This window comes from Styela clava, chromosome 12 (genome assembly GCF_964204865.1).
Source record: "Styela clava chromosome 12, kaStyClav1.hap1.2, whole genome shotgun sequence".
Classification (NCBI taxonomy): domain Eukaryota; kingdom Metazoa; phylum Chordata; class Ascidiacea; order Stolidobranchia; family Styelidae; genus Styela; species Styela clava.
The window spans coordinates 11,570,633-11,592,757 of NC_135261.1; the positions used below are offsets into that span (position 1 = coordinate 11,570,633).

The 22,125-nt window shown below is 34.4% G+C and overlaps 2 protein-coding genes across 9 annotated transcripts; one reads left to right on the forward strand and one right to left on the reverse strand.

Annotated features, from left to right (window-relative positions):
* The first annotated feature begins 1,251 nt into the window (after window positions 1-1,251).
* On the forward strand, window positions 1,252-7,118 carry LOC120339268 (uncharacterized). Of its 6 annotated transcripts, none has more exons than XM_078118933.1 (4): window positions 1,252-1,271; window positions 4,025-4,138; window positions 4,831-5,033; window positions 5,803-6,504. In XM_078118933.1, exons 1-3 carry the CDS (start codon window positions 1,267-1,269, stop codon window positions 4,883-4,885), a joined length of 174 nt encoding a protein of 57 aa, XP_077975059.1. In that variant the 5' UTR covers window positions 1,252-1,266; the 3' UTR covers window positions 4,886-5,033; window positions 5,803-6,504. The 6 variants fall into 6 exon arrangements, 4 of the variants coding, with proteins under 4 accessions (XP_077975059.1, XP_077975060.1, XP_077975057.1 ...); XM_078118934.1 differs by lacking the exon at window positions 1,252-1,271 and adding an exon at window positions 3,095-3,102; XR_013479738.1 differs by lacking the exon at window positions 1,252-1,271 and adding an exon at window positions 6,990-7,118 and having other exon boundaries at window positions 3,122-4,138; window positions 5,803-5,958.
* Window positions 7,119-7,828: 710 nt separating this feature from the next.
* LOC120329980 (uncharacterized) lies at window positions 7,829-18,930 on the reverse strand. Of its 3 annotated transcripts, none has more exons than XM_078118651.1 (17): window positions 18,505-18,929; window positions 18,009-18,161; window positions 17,682-17,813; window positions 17,223-17,387; window positions 16,821-16,952; window positions 15,921-16,055; window positions 15,290-15,415; window positions 14,836-14,991; window positions 13,885-14,019; window positions 13,127-13,204; window positions 12,614-12,742; window positions 11,712-11,939; window positions 10,530-10,757; window positions 9,295-9,516; window positions 8,766-8,906; window positions 8,286-8,424; window positions 7,830-8,022 (listed from the first exon to the last, which is right to left on the reverse strand). In XM_078118651.1, coding segments are annotated over exons 1-17 (2,358 nt in total). In that variant the 5' UTR covers window positions 18,563-18,929; the 3' UTR covers window positions 7,830-8,021. The 3 variants fall into 3 exon arrangements, with proteins under 3 accessions (XP_077974778.1, XP_077974777.1, XP_077974776.1); XM_078118650.1 differs by having other exon boundaries at window positions 7,831-8,022; window positions 13,079-13,204; window positions 18,505-18,928; XM_078118652.1 differs by lacking the exon at window positions 10,530-10,757 and having other exon boundaries at window positions 7,829-8,022; window positions 13,079-13,204; window positions 18,505-18,930.
* Window positions 18,931-22,125: the final 3,195 nt, after the last annotated feature.

Here is a 22,125-nt window from a genome sequence, read left to right on the forward strand (position 1 = left end):
TGGAGAGATTGTGAGCTATGAGCCATACATGTCCCCACCCCCGTGAGGGAATATTCACGTGTTTTTAGCTATTTATCAGCCGAACTAGCTCAACTAATTTAGATATTTTCGCTGTCAAATTGTTATATTGACATTTTTAATATTACATAGTAATTATGAAGAAATATATCAACACAGCACATAACAAAAAGCAATCAGGCGCCCGGTTTTAAATCATACAGTGGAATTGGGGTCCTTATTAACGGCACATAGACTTTTGGCACGGGTATAAATTCTGACTGTTTGTCGTCAAGTACGAGTGTCATTTAGTCCGTCGACATCGATAAACTAAATTCCGACACATTTATCTCTCTACGCAGGTATTAATTTTAATTTTGTTTAACTACACAACTACTTTTATAGATATATTGACATGACGGCCTAGCCCTAGACTGTCTCAAAATATATGATTGCAATTGTAAAATATTATAAAATTTATTTCGTTGAAAGAGATCATGTTATTTTTGCTAAAAAAACCTCCTCGACGGTTATGGGTAGGCCTTTTTTTTGTTGGTGCTGATTGATATTCTTTATTCATGTTGACTTTGACTTATTGCGTCGACGATTACGATTAGCCACGAAATAAAATATTTGTAAAATGCTTTTAATTTGAACGTAGGACGGCGGCGCTAGAATATGTGGGTGATATTCGATATTCTTTTAAACACGAATAACGATATTCGAAGGTCGCGATTTTAACATTAAATTCAAATTTGACATCCCGGCTTATGAGTTTTCTAATTGAACATCTTTTTTTTCGATTTGAAATAATGTGTACTATGAACAACGCTCAAAGACCATTGTTTTAACCCGTCTACCCTACACAGCACCCCTAATTAAGTAATAATTACATAGTATCGGTATCGGAATATCGGTGATATCGGCCTTCTTATAGTATCGGCGTATCGGTATCGGTATCGGCGTTTTTAGCTGGTATCGGATCGGTATCGGTATCGGCGACAAAAGTGGTATCGGTACATCTCTAATCGATAGCCTGTTACGAGGTTTTTACCGTGGATGGGACAGTGACATTGAACTTTTAATGCTTTCATAGTAGAATGGCGAAAGTAGAGATAACCTAGTTGTAACCGTGTAAGTTAATCTCATGGTACCGGTTCCCCTAAGTGCGTTGTCAGGTCACGGTTCATAAGGGTGATAGGGTACTATACCGGTAAAAGTTACATATTTATCCCTGGACACCGTAGGTACCGGTAACGGCAGAACGAGATGAGGTACCGTAAAAGCGCCTAACTTCGGACAAAATTACTATATTTTCGTCAATAACTCGGCCATTTATTGTCCAAACGGTGCCAAAATTGCTCGGTAAAACATTCGTGCGGTAATTTACATTCCCTGCAAATTTCGGTTCAATTGGACTATTTTTACTATTGAAATAATCGATATTTCTTGTCATCTGACCGTTATCCTTCACTGCCCTAACTTCGGACAGTTATTTTCTTCACTGCGTAACCGCGACGCACAGAGAGAAAGAGGCTTCCGATGCGGATGACGTAATCACGTCGTTGCGTGAAGATAAGACGCTCGATCGTCGTCGTAACGTAACATTGACGTCACGACGAAAATGCATTATTTGAAACTTCCGTCGTCCTATGTTTACATCTTTCGTTCGTTAATTTTCGATACTTCAGATGAGTATAATAACATGTTAGTGATTTTAATCAGGAAATGCATACGTAAATATATCTGATGCAAACCGTTTCAATCCACAATGAAGTATTTTAACGGGCTTCTATCGAAGTCTTTGAAGTATTAATATTCTCGACGGATAGCTTTTTTTTATTCTGCGCGGTTATCTTTATAAATGATAATTTATATCAAACACACGGTAAATCCGATTGTAAAGTTTAATTTAAAATTCAACTTAATCTTGTAAACATGTAGATCCCGTTTATTTGTTGAAGATTAAATTTATTTTTAATTTCGAGTGAATAAAATTCACCCAGGCCGTATTCAATAACTGTCATTTCGACTACTAATCATAAAATAATGGTTAAGTCAGTGCACTGTGCCATACGGACGTTGGAATTATCATAGTTTTATATATTAGATTTTTAACGTCATCGATTAAGTGTGACATGTATTTTCATTAATGTAATTTTGGCATATATTCATACATGACCGAACAAAATACAAAAATATTACATTGGAACGCCGTCTTTATCTTAACGGAAATTGTCATATTGGCTCCGTTGTGTCTGGCGTCAAAATTCATTTCCGCGACGCAGTGTGACGTCGTGTCGGAAGTGAGCGAAAAATAATCTACGCGAGGTTGACGTAATCTTTGACGCTGCGTGAAATCTTAATATTCTTACGGAATTTATAACTCAGAATTTTAGGTTTTATTTAAATCTCAAACGACATCTTGCGATCACTCAAATAAATTATATACATTGTTGTCGCCCTCTACCGAATGATGGTATTTTGACGATGATAGCTTCAGTAGGAGCGACGCTCTGCGCCGTTGAATGCCGGGCATTCAATTTTCGGCAAAATTTCCGTTTTTTTACCAAAAAAATAATTATGCAACATTAAAAAAGATGAGAATAGATGTAGATATAACAGCGCAACCTATAATAATTAAAATTAGCAATATACGGCGCGTTTTAGCCAAGATATGGCCGTTCAGAAATTTTGTCCGAAGTTAGGAACTGTCCGAAGTTAGGCGCTTTTACGGTACGGTACCGTGCTTGGTCTTTTGGCATTTTTTTGTTAAACTTTTTTAGGTTGCCATCTCTCATTTACCAGTATTCGTTATCGAGTACCGGTACCATTCCAAGTCGAGTTACGGCTTCCTCCACCACCAAGTCCATGCTTCCGAAAACAAACAATACAGTAAAAACTAATCCCATACCCGACTTGGAATGGTACCGTAACCGGACGAGAGGCCGTGGTTCGCCATATGGATAAGCCGTCTTATCGGCTTTCCTCTCCCCCGGGATAAATATGTAAATCCTATCCTACCTATGGTAGATACCGGTAAAAGTTACATATTTATCCTGGACACCGTAGGTACCGCCACCGGTAACGACAGAACGAGATGAGGTACCGTACCGGTACAGTACATTACCGTACTTGGTCTTTTGGCACATTTTTTTGTTAAACTTTCTGAGGTTGCCATCTCTTATTTACCAGTATTCGTTATCGAGTACCGATACCGGTATTGGTCCTTCATCCCTGGATATGATTTTTTATATTTACTTTATTTGTATAAGTGCAAACATTTCCGCAGCCCAAATCCAACCCGTTGAACGACTTAATCCAGTAATCTGAATAGTTGTACATTTGTGAACCTTCTGTCTGATGAATTTCAACAAATCTAAATTCAGATCTCAATTGGCTGAAATCTAAAATATGTTTTAACAATTGCCACAATCAAACTGAAACCAAAATTTGATGTTTTTGGGTAAAAAATAGCTCAAGGATTATTGTTTTCCCTTTTTGTTTTTGTAACACTTTAAATTTTTTTTTTAATTTTTGTCCGAGGTCCGAGAACTTTGTCCAACCCTGCTCTATTTCATATTTTCAGCTTTGTTGAGTAATAAATTACTGATTTTTGAATAATATCTATTTTGTTTTAAAATTCAATAGAATTATATTGGGTAATCATATATATTAATATGATTTATTTTCAGTATGTATGCTATGTAATCTTACCCAACCAACTTTAATCAAGTGTTATTATATTTTAAAGTGAATTGGAAAGTAGACCGCTAGCAAAAAAGATTCGGGCGATTGGGGGGAAGCCCACTCTGTACAATGACTGCCAAATGTGAATGCAACTGTGCAATGCCCAGCGACTCTAAAAGCATGAAGTATTGTACGACACATCCTTTACAAATATTTGGACATATTTTGTGTAATATCCATTTTTTTCCGGTTCTAAATAATTATTACCGATTAGATATTCTGTCAAGTGTCAATATTACCATTGTAAGTTTAATGATATATACCATTTTTATAATAGGCCCTATGACAATGGACTGGAAAATTCACCTGCTTCAATTCCCTCTTTCACGCAATCATACACTGTGTCATTTCAAGCATCTCAATGTTTCAATGCGGACAATGCCCAAAACAGGTGTTTTTGTTTTATAGTTTGATAGTAGCTCCTTGCATACCTGTGCCATAAAATATTGCACAATAGCTAGATATATCGGTTGAATAATTACCTAGTACAACATCATGTGGTTAATACCGTATTTTCCGGCGAATAAGTCGCTTTTCTAGACCCAAATTTTTAGCCTGATTTTGGGGGGGGGGTCGTCTTATTAGGCGAGTATGATCATTTTCATTTTTTTGTTGCCCTATTATTGAACCCGGACAATAAAATACCTTCGGCGATAGCATCCCCCACGTCCTCATCAGGTTAGTTTAAATAAATCGACATTCTCGTGCTGTGAATCTGAAATTTCAATGCTGTGATTATCATATTTGCATTATCATATATGGACTGAATATTACGCTACAAAAAAAAGTCATAGGCTATTTTAACCAATGCGCAAACGCGGCGACCGCTCGAAAGGCATTGCATGGTAATTTGAGATTCCCGACGTTGATGCGATTTTACTACCCCGACTCATCGGCCGGTTATATGCAAAAACCCATTTTTTCAGGCTTAAGAACAGGCCTCGTCTTATTCGCCGGAAAATACGGTAACTAATATTAATGAAAAATTTATATTCTGGTAATTAGTATAGGCCATTCGTTCACGTTTATCATCTGAAAGACAATCATGTACTATATATTGTGTAACACTAACTTGATTTTCAGAGATCAAGCCATGCTCCAATCCAGTCCATGGAAAAATTGTTGGGACAGGCGGTAGAAACTCTTATGCTACAAGCTACGGCATCTGCAACTTTCCACTGATTATAGTGTGGACTCGGACATAAAGGAATTGATGAAATTCATTGTCAATTCATTGTCTGATTACATTTTGATCCAGAAAACATTCAAGGATGAAAAAATCGCTCGTAAGTTGAATACTTTTATAGGCTGATTACATACACTTTACGGCAGTGGTACCCAAACTTTTTTTTCCGCGACCCCAATTTTTGTAAAATCACAGACTACAGATACTTGTGACCCCACAACGAGAAAACATTAAAAATCAATTTATTCTATTCAATCATTCAGATGAAAATCAACTGTAAGTTTGCGGGGCATTAGTGCAACGTGGTTGTACTTGTACTTAAGTTCAGTGGTTCCCAACCTTTTTACCCCAGCGGCCAGCGGGCAAGCAAAATTAATTTAAGAGTTCGCTGACCGGTAACACATGCCATCGTATGAAGACCACGATGTATAAATCTCTGAGATTCAGAATATTTGTTTAGTTTTAGTACAATGTTAAAATATTGCAGATTACTCCATAATTAATTGGAAAGCCAAACAGAACATGAAAGTAAAATAGGTGAAAATACCCTTGCTGGGTCTCATCTTATTGAGTGCCTTTTATTTTTTGTCGTTTTGTTTTTGACTGCATGAAGCGCTTCGAATTTGTGTATGAAATACAATATGCCCAATATTTTCGCTTCGTGTTCAAGGAAGATTATTTAAATGTCTAAATACGATCTGATTGCAATATTAAAATTGTTCACTTTTATACGAATGGGATGTGAACAAAACACATATGTGTATATTTTAGAGTAGATACTCGCGATAATTTAACATAGAGCTTTTGCAACGGATGAAAACCTTTTCATTAGATGTATTCTTATAATTGTGCTTATTTACTCATTCCAGATAAGACATTTGTCAAGTCTTGGAGGTTGCTCCGAGAAAGACTGGATTGGAGAATCATGAGCTCAGTTATAACAAATTTACTCTCCCGCTCTTTCAACTGTGCAGGACGCGGTGGATGAGGAGTGAGTGGGACGCCCTTAGTTTCTGCTATTAAAGGTACGTATGTAATATGTTTATCATATTGTACCACCATCTTTCTCTGCTCTACCCTCTTCTATTTTATAAGTATAAGATTATTTTGACTCCAAATCAGCTTAAGATAATTCATAAGGGAAATGAACAAAAATTGATTAAATAGAATCTGACAATCTGGAGTGAAAACAAAACCTTAATTAAGATTGAAGCGTAAAGAATATAAGGTTTTGCCAAAAAGATGCCTATCGTGTTCATGAATTAAATTAAGTTACTCACACACAACAACAACAGAGATATAATAAAATAAAAACAGGCGAGAAAATTTAGATAAGTTTGGTAGTAAACAAAATGTACTTGCCAGTTGCCACACCATTCATTTTTATCATTATGATTGTCAAATTGAATAATGATTTTGTAAACAACTGTGAACAGTAAAGAAATTGAATGTAGATTTTGTATACAAAAGTGAACAGTATAGAAAAATATTTATTAAGGAGATATCGCCAAGCTGATTATGGTTAGAGTCAAGTGCCAAATTGCCAATCCAATGTTGCCAGAGTTTGGTGCATAATGGAGAACAGTGGTTTTCGAACTTATTTGTTTCATCGCTCCAGTACAGTACTTTTTACATTATCATCCCCCCCTAGCACAACAGCAAATTATGAAGTTACAAATTAATTTATTTTAAATCAATTAAACAAATAGACTAATCATGGTGCATGATGTTCCTAATAATATAGATGAATTTCAACAAGGAATATTTGAAGACATTTTAGTCAGATAAAATCTCAAATCATCATTATTCCCTCCAACAAATATTCCCCTCAAAACATTGTCTACGCCCCCCTTGCGGAATCAAGAATTTCTGTATTTCTCAATTATTATTGTCTTGTCAATGTAAGCTTCACTCACACATTTGCGACTGCACAAACTTGGCTTAAGATTCCTACTCTGAAAATTTGTTGGGATGCAGTCATTCAGACTAGGCTTTGAACTCTGGTGCTGTAATTTGCTAATACTACAATTTAACACAGAATTTTAATATTTTTCAGCTCTGGATGATCTGGCAACGAACTCCGATCAATTTTATTACATGTATACATATTTGTAAAATAAAGACATTTTGTTATCTTTTGTTTTTTATTATATAAATAATGTTAGATTAGTGGGAAATTTCTATGTAGTATAGATCCATACCCTGTCTGTACAACACATCGCCTAACTTGGCCCGACCATGTGCCACGATTGTATTACAACTGTCACCTACGTAGGCCCGTCCATATGTCACGATTGTGTTACAACGTATCGCCAACGTTGGACCGGCCATATTTCACGATTGTGTTACAACGTATCGCCTACGTTGGCCCGACCATTTGCCACGGTTGCATTACAGCGAAAGGACCGACGTTGGCCCAGCGGCCAAATCTTCGCTGGAACATGGTTGTTCGCCATTATTGGGCCGGTGGTTCGAACAACGTTCGGCCATGGTTGTTCCGACGTAGTTGTGCTATCTGGGTTGTGATGGGATCGGCTGACAAAAAAATTGAATCCCACCACTGATTGTATCGATGACTTTATCTTTGATTTTGCTGAATTAGTATTACCTGCGATCTAGCGCTTTTTATACCAATGTAATTTCAAACAACTTTACATATTTCAGAATATCAAAGAGGTATTGAAGGAGCTGAAAATACTCGGTGTTTATCTTATTTCTAAATATTCACAAAAATGTACTCAAATTCAAGTGCAATAAGTTTTCAAGAGGGAAGGTTGAAAATTCAGTTTGTTTTTACCGAGATACCTCTTTTTCATTACTCAAATATTGCCAGCTATCTAGGTAGAATACAAGAATTGTTACAATACTAAAACGAACTGAGGTAAAAATTAGAATGTAGCTAAAAAAACACAAGTAGCACACTACGCTGGCTATATCCCGACTTTCCATAATTTGCAATAGATAAAGCATAAACAATTACTACTTTTCAAAGTTATTTTTATTCATAGGAAATTGCCAGAAAACTCAGTAATTTGTTGTACATTCTTCATTCTATTTTCTTGAAAGAGAAAGCATCAAGAATAAGTTTCCTGTGTTGCAAATAAAATGAATGATATGATTAAAAAATTTGTATCGTTATTCTATAAGATGCTATAGTTTTTTTAGAGATTAATTAATTTAGGTAAGATATACGGCACAAACTTATTGTACAATCCTTGGCAGTGTGATTAAAATATGTTGTTAGACATCGACACTGGATGTTGGTTCATATTTCGCATTCCATCGAAACTTTCACAAAATCAAATACACATATCCTAAGATAGAAAAGTTCATGCATTATGAGACTACTTACTATGGCTCAGATAAAGAAGAGCAATTATCGGTGCATTCGGTACAAGCTTTCCTCCTAGCTGCTTCTTCATCCAAAAAGCACCTTGATCGACAACCTACTTCAATTGATTTTTTCACACATCCATTCACTTTTGATCCATCTGTAACATAGGAAGGTGCTACTTTAGTCTGTTATCTCAGCGGTTGTGTGATCTCCCCATGATTTTCGTCAGGGTTAGAAACTGAATTCTAAGAGTTTTTATGATATTAAGTGCCAACATAGTGGCATTGGATTGAGATCACGTTAAGCAAGTGAGATCGGACACGAATTGGAACCCATAGATAATTAATTAAATACATTGTACGCTCTTATCCGATATAGATATTTAGATTTTAATATTTTACAATACAGATATTCTCCTATTACTCGCATTGTAGGTAACATGGAATAATACATAATTTGATGTTAGCCTACATGGTCTTAATTATAAGTTCAACTGACCACAATCGGTTCTTATACATGCCATGCAGTCAGGCTTGATCACATTTCTTTTCTTGGCACAATGTTGTGAGCAGGACTCGGTGCACGCTGGCGGTGTTACCGGCAACTGCGGTTTCTGTGGAGGTGGGGCAACCTCAATGTCTGTAAAGATGGAAATATTTCATAAGAACTATTTATATAAAATTGAATTTCGTGAACATTCCATAAGAACATGGCACATATTTTATTGTGACACGCTCTCAGAACTGTTTTACCCGATTTTTGTCAGCTTCAAGTCTGCGTATTTCGAACTCCAATTTGGTTATCTATTCATATTTTTATGCCCGTCCTGGACAGACCGAACAACTCGCCATTTTTTATCATTCCATCAAGTTTTTCATTTTTTCTTGAGTATTTCAATTGAAAAACATCTTATTCCATGCTCCCCCGCCTTTGATTTTCCCAGATGAACTCATAACATCAGCCGTAAGTTGACAAAGAAAAAGGCATATTTTCTCATACATAAAATTATTGAAAGTCAATACGTTACTTGGAAAAGCACAATTAGCCGGAGGTTGCCCTGGTGGCGTTTTTGTTCCTTCCAGTTCTCTACCCATCATTTTGTCAACACACCAACAATATCCTGAACTAGCACTGCATTGCTGTGTTTTGTAATTTCCGTCATCATCACATTGTGGAATAAATTTACCTGGTACCATTCCTCCTTGCTTTGCAAGCATTCGAGCATAAGTACATGTACCTTTTTTCGGCACTGTAAATTTGAGTAAGAATTCATGGACATATTTTAGATAAAACATGTTTGAAAGCAAAAAAATGTGATTTTCTCCGCGTCTTTTTGAGATTTTAACACGCATAGGCTGCCACAGATGGCGTTTATATTTGCAAAACAACCAATCGGCAGTTAGATGACGACTGGCGTCGTAGGCTCGCTGCCGAAGTTGGGTTTGTTGGACGTTGCGCGGGCCATGTTAGAAGCAATTCGTAGTACAATGGCATAAGCAAGATAATAAATTGGTTTGGTGACAAAGTTATAAAAAGAAAAGCTTGACAATATCAATATTTTCCTGCTGTCCTCCGCAAATTAATAATATCTATACTTTTATGGAAAATAATATTTCAAACATAGGCCGACTGAACACGGAATGCTTATATCTTGATAGAATGGATCGGCTCTAAATAGGTTAGAGAGAAGGTTTGTACAGCGATGAGTTGATGACTAATAGATTAAAAAGCAGCGATCAAAGCAAGATTTTAGACTTTAGAGACTAGTGGCCATTTACTATGGTCATAGATAAGTGACCAGTATGATACCGTTTTAAAATAATTATCGAGTAGGCTACAACTAGTGAAGTCCGGGCCATTCGCGTTATCCGTAAACGTCCATTATTATGATTTGCAAGCATCCGATCATGCGCACATGTATCGATTTTGGGCACTGTAGATTCAAAGAACGAAGGTATTATTGCACATTATACACTATTCGTGCAATCTAAGGTTGAAGTAGTTAGTTGCCGGAGGAAAAAACTAATCAAAAATTTACAGATAGAGAAAATATTTGAATAGACTTGTATTCCACGAAACAAGAGAGTTATAGAGTTCAGTATTGGTTGTCTTCCAAATTTCGTGTAGGCAAAGGCAACTATTTGTCAATCCTGAAATAGTTCTGTCATTAACCATTATACAACTGGTATACAAGCATTAACTATGTTGATGTTTCCCACAACATAAAATGATATCAAAGTAAAAGAATGGTAGTTTTCTTACTTGGAGGAGTTGAAGCATCACAATTGGCAGCTGGTCGTCCCGGCGGTGTTCGCGTTCCCTCCCGCTCTTTACCCATCTTATCGACGCACCAACAATATCCTGAACTAGCACTACATTGCTGCGTCTTGTAGTTTCCGTCACCATCACATTGTGGAATAAATTTACCAATCATCATGTCTCCTTTCATCGCCTGCATTCGATCGTGAGCACAGGTGCCGTATTTGGGCACTGAAACAACATTATTATACAATTTGGGTTTTTATAAGTCAAAATATACTTTGTAACATATCGTTATTGTTAAATGCAATTTATCCTATATAATCAAATAAAAACTGCCAACAACGTTGCAAACGTTCTATCACTTTCTGACTGAAGAAAGTGTTTGTTTTTCAATATCGACTTTTACGTCGATGTTTTGTTGCATCATAATTCTTATTGTATTACAGCTGGCAAAAAATTAGCGTTTTACTAGAAACATATAGGCTAATGGATGTTTCGCCGACTTTTAACCCCCGTGAAAATTCATCCAATATCAACATTTGTATTGAATTAGTATGAATATTCTTTCAATTTCAAACAGTTCTATTTCAGATAATTTTTTCATATTTCATTGTAGTTCTTCGGCTCTATCTTACGACAGACAAAATTCGTGTTGTAAATATATATTACATATTCACGAATTTGGTGCGTTCCGGCTGTTATGATTTTTCCAGCTCATCACTGGATACACTTACTTGTGGTCGGATTCTCACAGTCTATTATTATGATTTGCAAGCATCCGATCATGCGCACATGTATCGATTTTGGGCACTGTAGATTCAAAGAGTGAAGGTATTATTGCACATTATACACTATTCGTGCAATCTAAGGTTGAAGTAGTTAGTTGCCGGAGTAAAAAACTAATCAAATATTTACAGATAGAGAAAAGATTTGAATAGACTCGTATTCCACGAAACAAGGGAGTTATAGAGTTCAGTATTGGTTGTCTTCCAAGTTTCGTGTATGCAAATGCAAATATTTGTCAATCCTGAAATAGTTCTGTCATCAACTATTCTACAACTGGTATACAAGCATATATAAATGTATATATACTGCATATTAATTCAATTATTTTAACTCTGACTAGTGATATTTCCCACAACATAAAATGATATCAAAATAAAGGAATGATAATTTTCTTACATGAAGTAGTTGGAGTATCACAATTGGTAGCTGTTCGTCCGGGCGGTGTTCGTGTTCCCTCCCGCTCTTTACCCATCTTATCGACGCACCAACAATATCCTGAACTAGCACTACATTGCTGCGTCTTGTAGTTTCCGTCACCATCACATTGTGGAATGAATTTACCAATCATCATGTCTCCTTTCATCGCCTGCATTCGATCGTGAGCACAGGTGCCGTATTTGGGCACTGAAACAACATTATTATACAATTTGGGTTTTTATAAGTCACAATATACCTTGTAACATATCGTAATTGTTAAATGTAATTTATTCTATATAATCAAATAAAAACTGCCAACAACGTTGCAAACGTTCTATCACTTTCTGACTGAAGAAAGTCTTTGTTTTTTAATACCGTCTTTTACGTAATGGTTTTCGTGTTACATTTTGACCATCAAAATTATACACATACTACATTATACACATTAAGGGATACGCTCAGTGGTGAGCTGTAGCCGGAACGCACCGGAACGTGGTTCCGGTTGTTGGACATTTTATTGCGTTTGCGTCCCTGTTGTAAAATAAAATTATGGTTGGAAAAGTCAAGTTTCTGCGTAAAACTTAGTTATCAATCGAAGTTTTGTTACATCATAATTCTTTTTACATTACAGCTGGTAAAAAATAACCCCCGTGAAAATTCCTCCAATATCTTTCTAATAATAACATTTGTATTGAATTAGTATGAATATTCTTTCAATTTTAAACAGTTCTATTTCAGATAATTTTTTCATATTTCATTGTAGTTCTTCGGCTCTATCTTACGACAGACAAAATTCGTGTTGTAAATATATATTACATATTCACGAATTTGGTGCGTTCCGGTTGTTACGATTTTTTCAGCTCATCACTGGATACACTTACTTGTGGTCGGATTCTCACATTCCCTATCACATTTCATGCATTCCGACAATTTCTTTCGAAAAGCTGCAGGGCAGGTTATGTCATATTTAGTACTTTTTTCGAGACAATCTATCGCATCAGTCGTTTTATCTTTCAAAATAAAAAATAAGTGTTTATCAGCAATAATTTATCTTTCCAAATTAACAAACTCATAAAACGCAAACAAACTGATTTTTCGGCTAATAGAAAGTAAAATTTTTATGATGTGAATTTATAACTTCATCAGATGTAACTATTGTCCATTTCCCAACTGAATCAACTACAGCTATACAACTTTGGCAAGTAGCCTAAATATTATGATGTTACAATAATAAAGCTTCAAAATTGATTAAAAATATCATTTATATACTGTTTATTCACTAGCAGGTATACACTTTGAAAATAGTTATGACCATTTGAACATAAAAAGAACACGCAAAGAATTACCACAATTTATATCGATAAAAGTCTTGCATCTTCTCATCATCTTATCACCTGCGTGATCGACTGATATACATGATGAAGTCTCTGAACATTCATCGAAGCATTCTTCCGTGTCTTCCTTCTTTTCACCTTAAAACATTCTTTTGGATTACTACCCCTCTACGCCGTGATTTTCAGCCTTGTTTGATATACAATTCGACGGTTTGGGTCCTCAACGGGAAAAATTTACCCCTCATAAAACTCTCCCCTACTACTGAATTAGGCAACCGGTTTCATTTCATAACATAAGTTTAAAAAATGTTATTGTTATTTTTTTTTTGGAGAATGCAAAGCGGCAAACAAAAAACGTTTCTCTGACTCCTGATCTCTGGAAAATTCAACCTAATTTTACATCTTTACAAAATTATTGAAGCTTATTTTTAGAGTGTTTTGTACAGTTAGCGCTTAAAAATTGGCTTATATAACTTATAATTAAAGCTATTCTAACCCAACGTTTGCCTGATCAATTTTTGATTATTGCAACTAAACTAAAGGTCGTGGCAATACATAATGACAATTAAGTTATTAGATTCACAACTATTTCTTGGAAGCACATCTGAAAACTGACAATTAAAACGCCGCGAAAACAAGACAAAGTTTATAGCCATTCTTGAGTATCTACGACTGCACAAATTGCAATTGTTGCGTCAATCTTGACCTATTGTTGATTGATCATTGTTACGTACATAAACAGGGAAATCGATGTTCGGGAAACATCCCAAGGCGTAACTTCGGGCATTTACATTATATAGCCGATTCAAAACACTTACCTTCCTGATTTTTCTGACATTTGTCATCACAATTTATGCAGGCAATCATATTTTTTCTGTAGTCGACTGGACAAGTTTTATCTGCATCAGCGATGCTCAGACCACTAATGCACTGAGTCACGTTACCTGACATTGCTGAAAGATAAGTTTAAATTTTATAATATGGTCTATTTTATCAAGTCTCAACGATAATGCTTGCCAAACTATGAAGTATGGCAGGTGTGGCCAACCTGCTTTCGGCCGCGATCGACTAAAATCTTCAAAATAGCTCGCGATCGACTGATCAGCATTAAGGTCATACACAAAAACGAATGAGTACTGAATATGCAGATAACTGCACATTCGCATACATAAAATTCCACCGCTGCCAATAAACTCGGTCCTTTGGGCACATTTTCATGAAATCTCCACAAGACTTCGTATTTTTTATGTTCCATTTAATTTGATTATGTAATTGTGCCCGTAAAATTTTTCATCATTTATTTGAGTCATACAATTTAGATCTACAGCATCATTTTGCGCATGTACAATACTGTATTCGTCTTGTTTTAAAACACAACAGGCGTTGCATGAAATTAGTTCAAGCAAAAAGTTTGGGGTATGTTATCAAATTCACTCAACATCATACGTGATCGCCTACTCGAGACGTGGCGGTCGATCGCGATCGACATGTTGGCCACCCCTGAAGTATGGGACACACTATTAAAACAATACCCACGAGTTTTTTTGTGTGATGTAATTATATTGATCACATTAGAAAGGAAGTCAGGTTATATTCAGTTATCCTAAACCTATCCTAAAAAAATTTTTGAATTATTTTATTAGCTTTAAGATGAGGAATTGATGAAATTGTTATATGAAAACTGACTTTACAGATTGGTTCAAGTCAACAAGTCACAAAAATATTATATATACGTTATCATAACAAAGAGTGTAATAAATGAAACTTACCACACTTTGCCAAAATAAATATATTGCATAAAAATTCAGTGTCAAATGTAGCTTCATCCAATGCTTTACACTCTGGCATTGCGTCACATTCAGCTTCACATTTTCCGCCACCAATTAATTTGTGTATATGTCTATCTGCTCCCTCGGATGCTGTGGCTAAAACAATTGGGTAAATTGTTAGGGTCCGATTACTATCAATGTCTTATTTGTTAGTTTTTTTTGTTAAGATCCAATCCCTAATAACTAAGTAAACGCCAATAGGTCCTATGGGACTTCAGTGGTAGTTCGTAACTCCCCTCAGAGAAGTTCCCTTCGTAACTTGTGTCTGAGTGAGTGCGCGTGACCTTGCTTTGAGCAAATTTTCTTAATCATATTCATAATATTATGACATGGTATGCATCTAGATGTGTCAACGTAAATATTCTCCTCTAACTTTAATATCAAAACAGCTCACCAGTGCATTTATTGTCACATTTCAAACACATGATCGCACTTTTTCTGAAAACTTTTGGACAGCCAATGCTGCTGACGTCGGAAATGCTTTCCAAACATCGCACAAGTTTATCGTCCTCGTCAATTTCTGATAAAAGAAAGCCATCATAGGGATGTAAAAATTATAAAAGTTGATTTTCAAAGTTTCCTATTACAAATTATCAGTTAGATTACGAATTTGCAGTATGCCATTGGGATATGCTCCACTAACCAATCCTGGAAATCAATCAGGCATATTTTGTTTGGTAAGTTTGGGTGTACGAGAGAGAGTTCTATAATTTTCTAGTTATACGAACAAACACTTTCAAGACCTCAAAATGATGTATTGCGTCAGAATTAAAAGGCTTATATGTATATAAAATAGCATATATATAATATATATAGTCATACGCTAGTATCACAAAAAATGGAAATTTTTAGAACCTGATTTATTTTTACTATTTAACTCCCATCATTATTTTTAAAGTTTAAATTCGAAATTTATTGCTCTACCAAAACAGAAAGTAAAACTTTATTTATTTTAGGTATTTAATCTACCGTAAAATTGAGAAAAAGTCTAAAACAGAAAAAAAAAAAAAAAAAATTTCTTGTACCACATCGTGATTTTGTAAGAGCCATGCATGATTGCATTCTCGGTTCTGAGGCTCCGTCCATGATCATACAACTTGGCGTCTTTGAACATTCAGCGAGACAAATCTTTTCTTTTTCTTCAACATCCTCAAATACATCTGTTATTATAAAAATAATTATACAAAACGAAATCTTTTAATTCATTCATCAAATAAATTAAATCGTATGTATTTCTAATAAAGATGGTAGTAGATGAGTCGTTGGAAACATTCGAATCATGACTTTCACATTTTCATGTTACAATTTTCTAAATCGCCATAGAAAATAACTGAGGTGAAATATAAAAAAAGCCTTCGACGCATAAGAACTTGATGTGAAATTATAAAAGATAGATATTTTTGTACCATTCGTCATTTGTCGCCTCCATAGTAACCACTTGCAAAGTGCACGAGGAACCCTCATACTGTTTATTATTTTGCAATTAATATTTGTGCTACATGTCGGATTTTAAATGTACTATCTTATATCTCTATAAAGTGTGATTAATGTTTGTTTCTGCACGAAATGCATCCAATGCAAAGTGCTTATGATATATATATAAGAAAAATTCATTTATAAAAAAATCTAACACTAAATTAAATTTGTCGTTACTGGTATTTAATTAGACAAGTAAGTGATTGACAATCTGGTATTTACAATCGCGATAAATTTAGATTGACTAGAAAGTAAAAACGATAATATAATGAAAATGTCTCATTCGTTTCGAGTTTATATAAGATTTCGGCCCCAGGCGAGATTTTAAAAAAAGCTCAACGTTTACAGATTGATGAAAACGTTCAAATAAAATCTTGCACGATCGAGCACGCGGAAAATAACTTTTAAAATAACACAGTTGCTAGCATTAAAATTCTGTGATGTCATACCTTCATCATCTGTGATGCAATTATCTTCACATTTCATGCAAGTGAAAGCATCTTTTCTGAAAGTCTGAGGACACTTTGAATCGACCTTACTTTGGGTTAGTTCCAAGCAATCGACTAATTTCAGTTGGTCTTCTGTGAAATATCGTTATAGGGAACGATGGATCGAAAGCAAAAATATATATTTTAATAAAATCAATCATTAATATTACTGTTTAAATACACTAGAACATGGTATTAAACTTCTCGTTACTGGTGTCATACCTAATCAGATCTTAGTATTAAAAGAAGGAAACTGAGAACAATTGGCAAAATAAGGCCACGAAAAGTAGTAGCCTTATACCTGATATTGAAATAATCTTTATACAATTAATATACTGATTTCTTATTCTGCCAGTTGCTTACCACATGCATCAGAGGAAAATGTTTTGCATTTATCCATATGATCCTTGTTTGCTTTGTACAATGTGACACATTCTTTTGTAGCATTACACTTATTAAGGCATTGCTTTTCTTTTCTAGAAAGTTCTCGATCGCCTATATCAGGGCCTGAGTAACCACCACCATAATCTACAAAAGAAATATTTGAATAAAAACAACAGATGTTCATGTTCCACAAATAGAAATCAAAACAGATATTAAAAAATATCGAAAAATTTTTATGCTAACGAATTGAGTCTTTTGGAATATTTTCAATGTTTTTCTTAAAATGTTATTAGGAATATGGTGGGACATATGAGACAACAAAAAAAAGATACATAGTAATAAAATTTAAAATAATGTTTTTTTTTGAGGACGAAAAATTCAGTTGAACAGAAAGCGTGAATGTTTGATTAAATGAATAATTAAAAAAGAAGAACTCGCAATATTCTTCATCTTCGCAATCTGTTTCACACTTCAAACACGGTACTGCATTCCTCAAAATACCGCTTGGACATCTCGGCTGTTTTCTTCTTGCCAAATTATCCAGACACTGCTTAGGATTATCGGAGTCGACTGCAAACAACAAGAAACAAATGGTTTAGTTTTTCAATAATTTACTGCGCAAAACCCTGTAACAATCCTATTTATTGGTGAAAGATTTTTCGTTTGAGTCATTGTTAGATTGTATCCCATATCACCCTGTTGAATACTATGAAAAATTCTTACTTTAAAGTATTTGATTTAAAATTTCATTACAAATACACTTACAGCATTTGTCTTCAAGAAAATCTAAACATCTTTTTGCTTTATTCCTTGGATATCTATCCAAAGCTCTGCATTCTCTTGTGTTATCACATTTATCGTAGCATTCGTCATTTCCGTAATAATCTTTGTAATATTCATCATCGTCAAAACCAATACCTGGACAAAATCACGACTTTATTATAATAAGATACGCCATAACATGTCAAGAATGCCTGTATGTTTAAGCTTGTTCACCTGCTTAGATATAAACTATTAAAGTTATGTGATCCTATTCACTCATTCATTAAGTTATTACTGCATTGCGCCTATTTGTTCTTATCCACCATGCAGTGAAACATGTAACAAAAGATTTTTTTAAATAAAAAATATATAATCGTCTTCATCAATCTATTGCATCTATCAGATTCATCTGCAATTAGTCGGTCTAATTTTTTTTTCATTTCATTATAAATTCGCCAACGATACAAACAGTTCGTCCAATAACAGAAAATGTGCTTACCGCAAGTGCTTACTCTAGCTAAGGCCAGTATGAAAAGACTTGTAAACAAGACGTTCATCGTAGATCTCTTCTTAGAGCAACTCTTTCTAACAATTGTGCGAATGAAACAAAACAAGACAAATCGCCTGCCCGATTTTGTTTATATTGCCTGAGGTGGTGAGGAAACTTGAATAATTTTCTTTTTGTTATCGAGTTTTATATTTGGATATTAGATAATATAACATAATATACGAATATGAGGTGTTGTTTGATATCAAAGCTACACTTTGTTGGCTGCTCTTTGATCACTTACATCGATATTAGCACGAGATTCCAAAACTTGGCTTATATTTTACAACAATGCAGATTTTTATATCAAGTAAAAACATGGCATTGTCAGCATAAATTAAACATGCTGTAGAATCGCGGACAAATATTTACCTGATAAAATCTGCAAAGTTGGTGGTATTGTTTATACAAAATCTGTTAATGGGAGATGTTATTGCCTTAAATGTTATCTAATTAATGCGTTAAGAAGCGTTATCAACTCGTGGTCGTGGCGTGGAGATGTAAACTAGATATGAAAAATTGAATGTAGAAATTCAGAAGCTGACATAACTAAATACGAACACGCCAGCTGTATGAAACGATGACTCAGGCCATAGTGCACCCACCCTATTTCCATTATATAAATTGTGACGTCATTTTTATATTTAGCAACGCGAACATAAATTATGTTTAAGCTTTATATTCATTTTTATCCAAGCATGAAATATTCTTTGAAGTGAGAAATCTTTCACCTTCTATTTATTTAGCGAAAAAGAGTACATAAATTTTTGTTTGTTTGGAAACACAAATACAAAATAGAAAATAAATACTTTATTTGATATGAGAATGTATATTGATTACAATAAATGAGACCAGCCCGATACCAACTGTCTCGATGTAATATGTCCATATCTGACATCAATCCCTCATTGAAACAGAACTGTATGCACATCATATTCGAAAATAAACAGACCTAATATACACATATTATTGCCTTCTACAGCCACCAGAATACTATATGTATTTTTTGTTTTCCAGTGACACACTCGTATTTATATTGAAGGATAACAGTATCATGAAGCTATTTCATTGGAACTAGCGAATCATTTATGCATCAATTGTTCATTGTTTTCGATTTAAAGTTCCCCTCTCATTGTTTCAAATTACATTCTATATTCAAATCACGTAGATATATTGAGTAATCTTGTGAAACATAAAAGACAGAATTATATTCGTCAGTTTCGGCATATTCCTAGCGATTGTGGAAGTAAAAAGGTGTCCAAAATAGTTTGTTTCGTCTATTTGAGGACGTACAGTTATTTTTAAGCGTATGTCGTGTACATGGAAGTACTATTCTATAGTCGCTGTTATGACTCGAGACGAGAGAGTTAATAAATATCTCAGAATAGATTAGTTTCACGTTTGGGAAAGTCCCTAAATTGTCAAACCGTTTGCGCTTGCGACAGGAATTTTACACGCTTAAGACCCCGTTTTTTCCCCGGTCCAAAGGGTAACGATAATTTGAACATAATTGTCCCGATCATTTCACATTTAAAGGCGATATTTTGCTTCTATTTGTAAGCAATACTTTGATTGTTTACTTTACACGTACACACGCCTTAATACAATCTACAAAGCGTGGACTGTCTCAGCCAAATGGAACGATACTAAAACGCATCCTCAGCAAAGATAAACTCATTGACTCATTCAGTTATTATTAGCTCAAAAATATATTTAGAATATATTTAATATATACAGATTGAGCACGGTTATTAATACTCTTTACCGGAAATATTGTAAATTTAATTTAGACAAGATAGTTTGTCGTGTCTATTGTAGACAATCGTGCAATTACTAGAGATTTGAAATGGATTTTGATTTGCTCGTTTTTATTATCGCCCGACTAAATACATTCGTAGTCAGTATAGTTGTGTCATTATGATTCAGGTAGAGCAGAAAGTTGTATTGTCATGAAAAGCACAGCTGTTTATATGGAGCAATGAATTGTTGTTTTTGGTGGATTTTAAAAGTATGTAAAAAGATTAGATCAAAATTTGGCATTTTTGTGAACTTTTTCTTCATTTTTGGGTGAAATTTTTAGTGCAATGAGATTTTTTTTAACTGATAAAAAAAATTATCAATGATTATTAATTGAAATTAAAGATGATCTAAATGTATCAATTTTGAGGATAAACATGTAATGTGGTTTAATATAACAAAGCGACTTTTGCCAGTTTTGAACTCCATAGCTAAACTACAATCGGTTTCAAACTATTCTTAAATACCTCAAATATAAACTTATCCGTTTTAATGTTTGGCATGTCAAAGTTCATTCCTGTAGAGTAAATGATAATTTTATGATTGGGACCGTATGAACATATTTCTTCTGAAGAATAAAAACCGCCGTTTTTCTTGAAAAATTTTGGTGTTTTCCCGATTTTTATATACTTAAAATGTTCTGGAATGTATTACGTAGTATGGAACTTCCAAACTTAACATCAAAAATTTTATTGTTTAGCCCAAAAATTCGAATTATGTGGTTAACGGGTTTTCATTTTAAATTGAAAGCCTTGCAAATCAAAATAATTCCAGATATTTCTATTCGGATCAAGAATAAATGTATCTTATATAGAAATGAGGACTACGCGCAAGTTTCTACGGAAACTACCGCAATACAGAATAATAATGAATGGGACGAAAAAAAGAATATGCAAATAAAAACACGTAACATTGGTTTTGGTTATTTTGTAAGCTAAAATTGCCGGGATTCTTGTTTCGTGAACAATGCTGACTTAAACTACGAATACTAGAAAAGATTTCGATTTCATAGATACAGGCTTATGTCTACAATAGCGCTTAAAGGAGATCGTTGGGATGGCGTTATATCGTGCCTAGGCCTGACAAAGAAATAAGCTTGATGACGAAATATCGTGTAAGTTGACTATATCTCTGAGTACGATAGCGCCACCCACTGCAAGGATTGTGAAATAGGGTCGGGAGACAGGTATCGACTGAGAAAAAGGTATCACCAGTTCGTATTGAAGATCGGCAATATTAGCAAGAAACAACATCTTATACCGTCATAAAAATTTTATTCATTCAGAAGATTGGTGATAAATACTTTTGTGCCATTTTGTCGTTTTATAGGCAAATAATTTGAAGGCTCAATTTGGATAATTATAGGCATAATAATTTTTAAAAAGGAGTATTGCATAATGGATTGTTTAGTCAGAAAGATAAGGTGAATGTTATGATGTTGTGTATTGGATGTAATATTATAATTGATATATATATGATGGAATATGTTTTCTATGAATCATGATTATGTAATATGACATCTTCTTCAATTATATTTCAAATAAATACTGGTTTAACATATCGCGAAAAGGGTGAATTTGTTTCAATTAATCGCCAAGTTTGCAATATTTATCTGGGCTTAGATAGAACTTTTTTATACAATTCAAAATTGCTTTAATGGGTTATTAAAGTTGGTCAAACTTGATAACACTGTACTTTATACTATTAAAACAATTCATCTAAATCATATTGGTATATTGGGTATTTGGGATTGCTTCTTTGATCATTTTCATAATA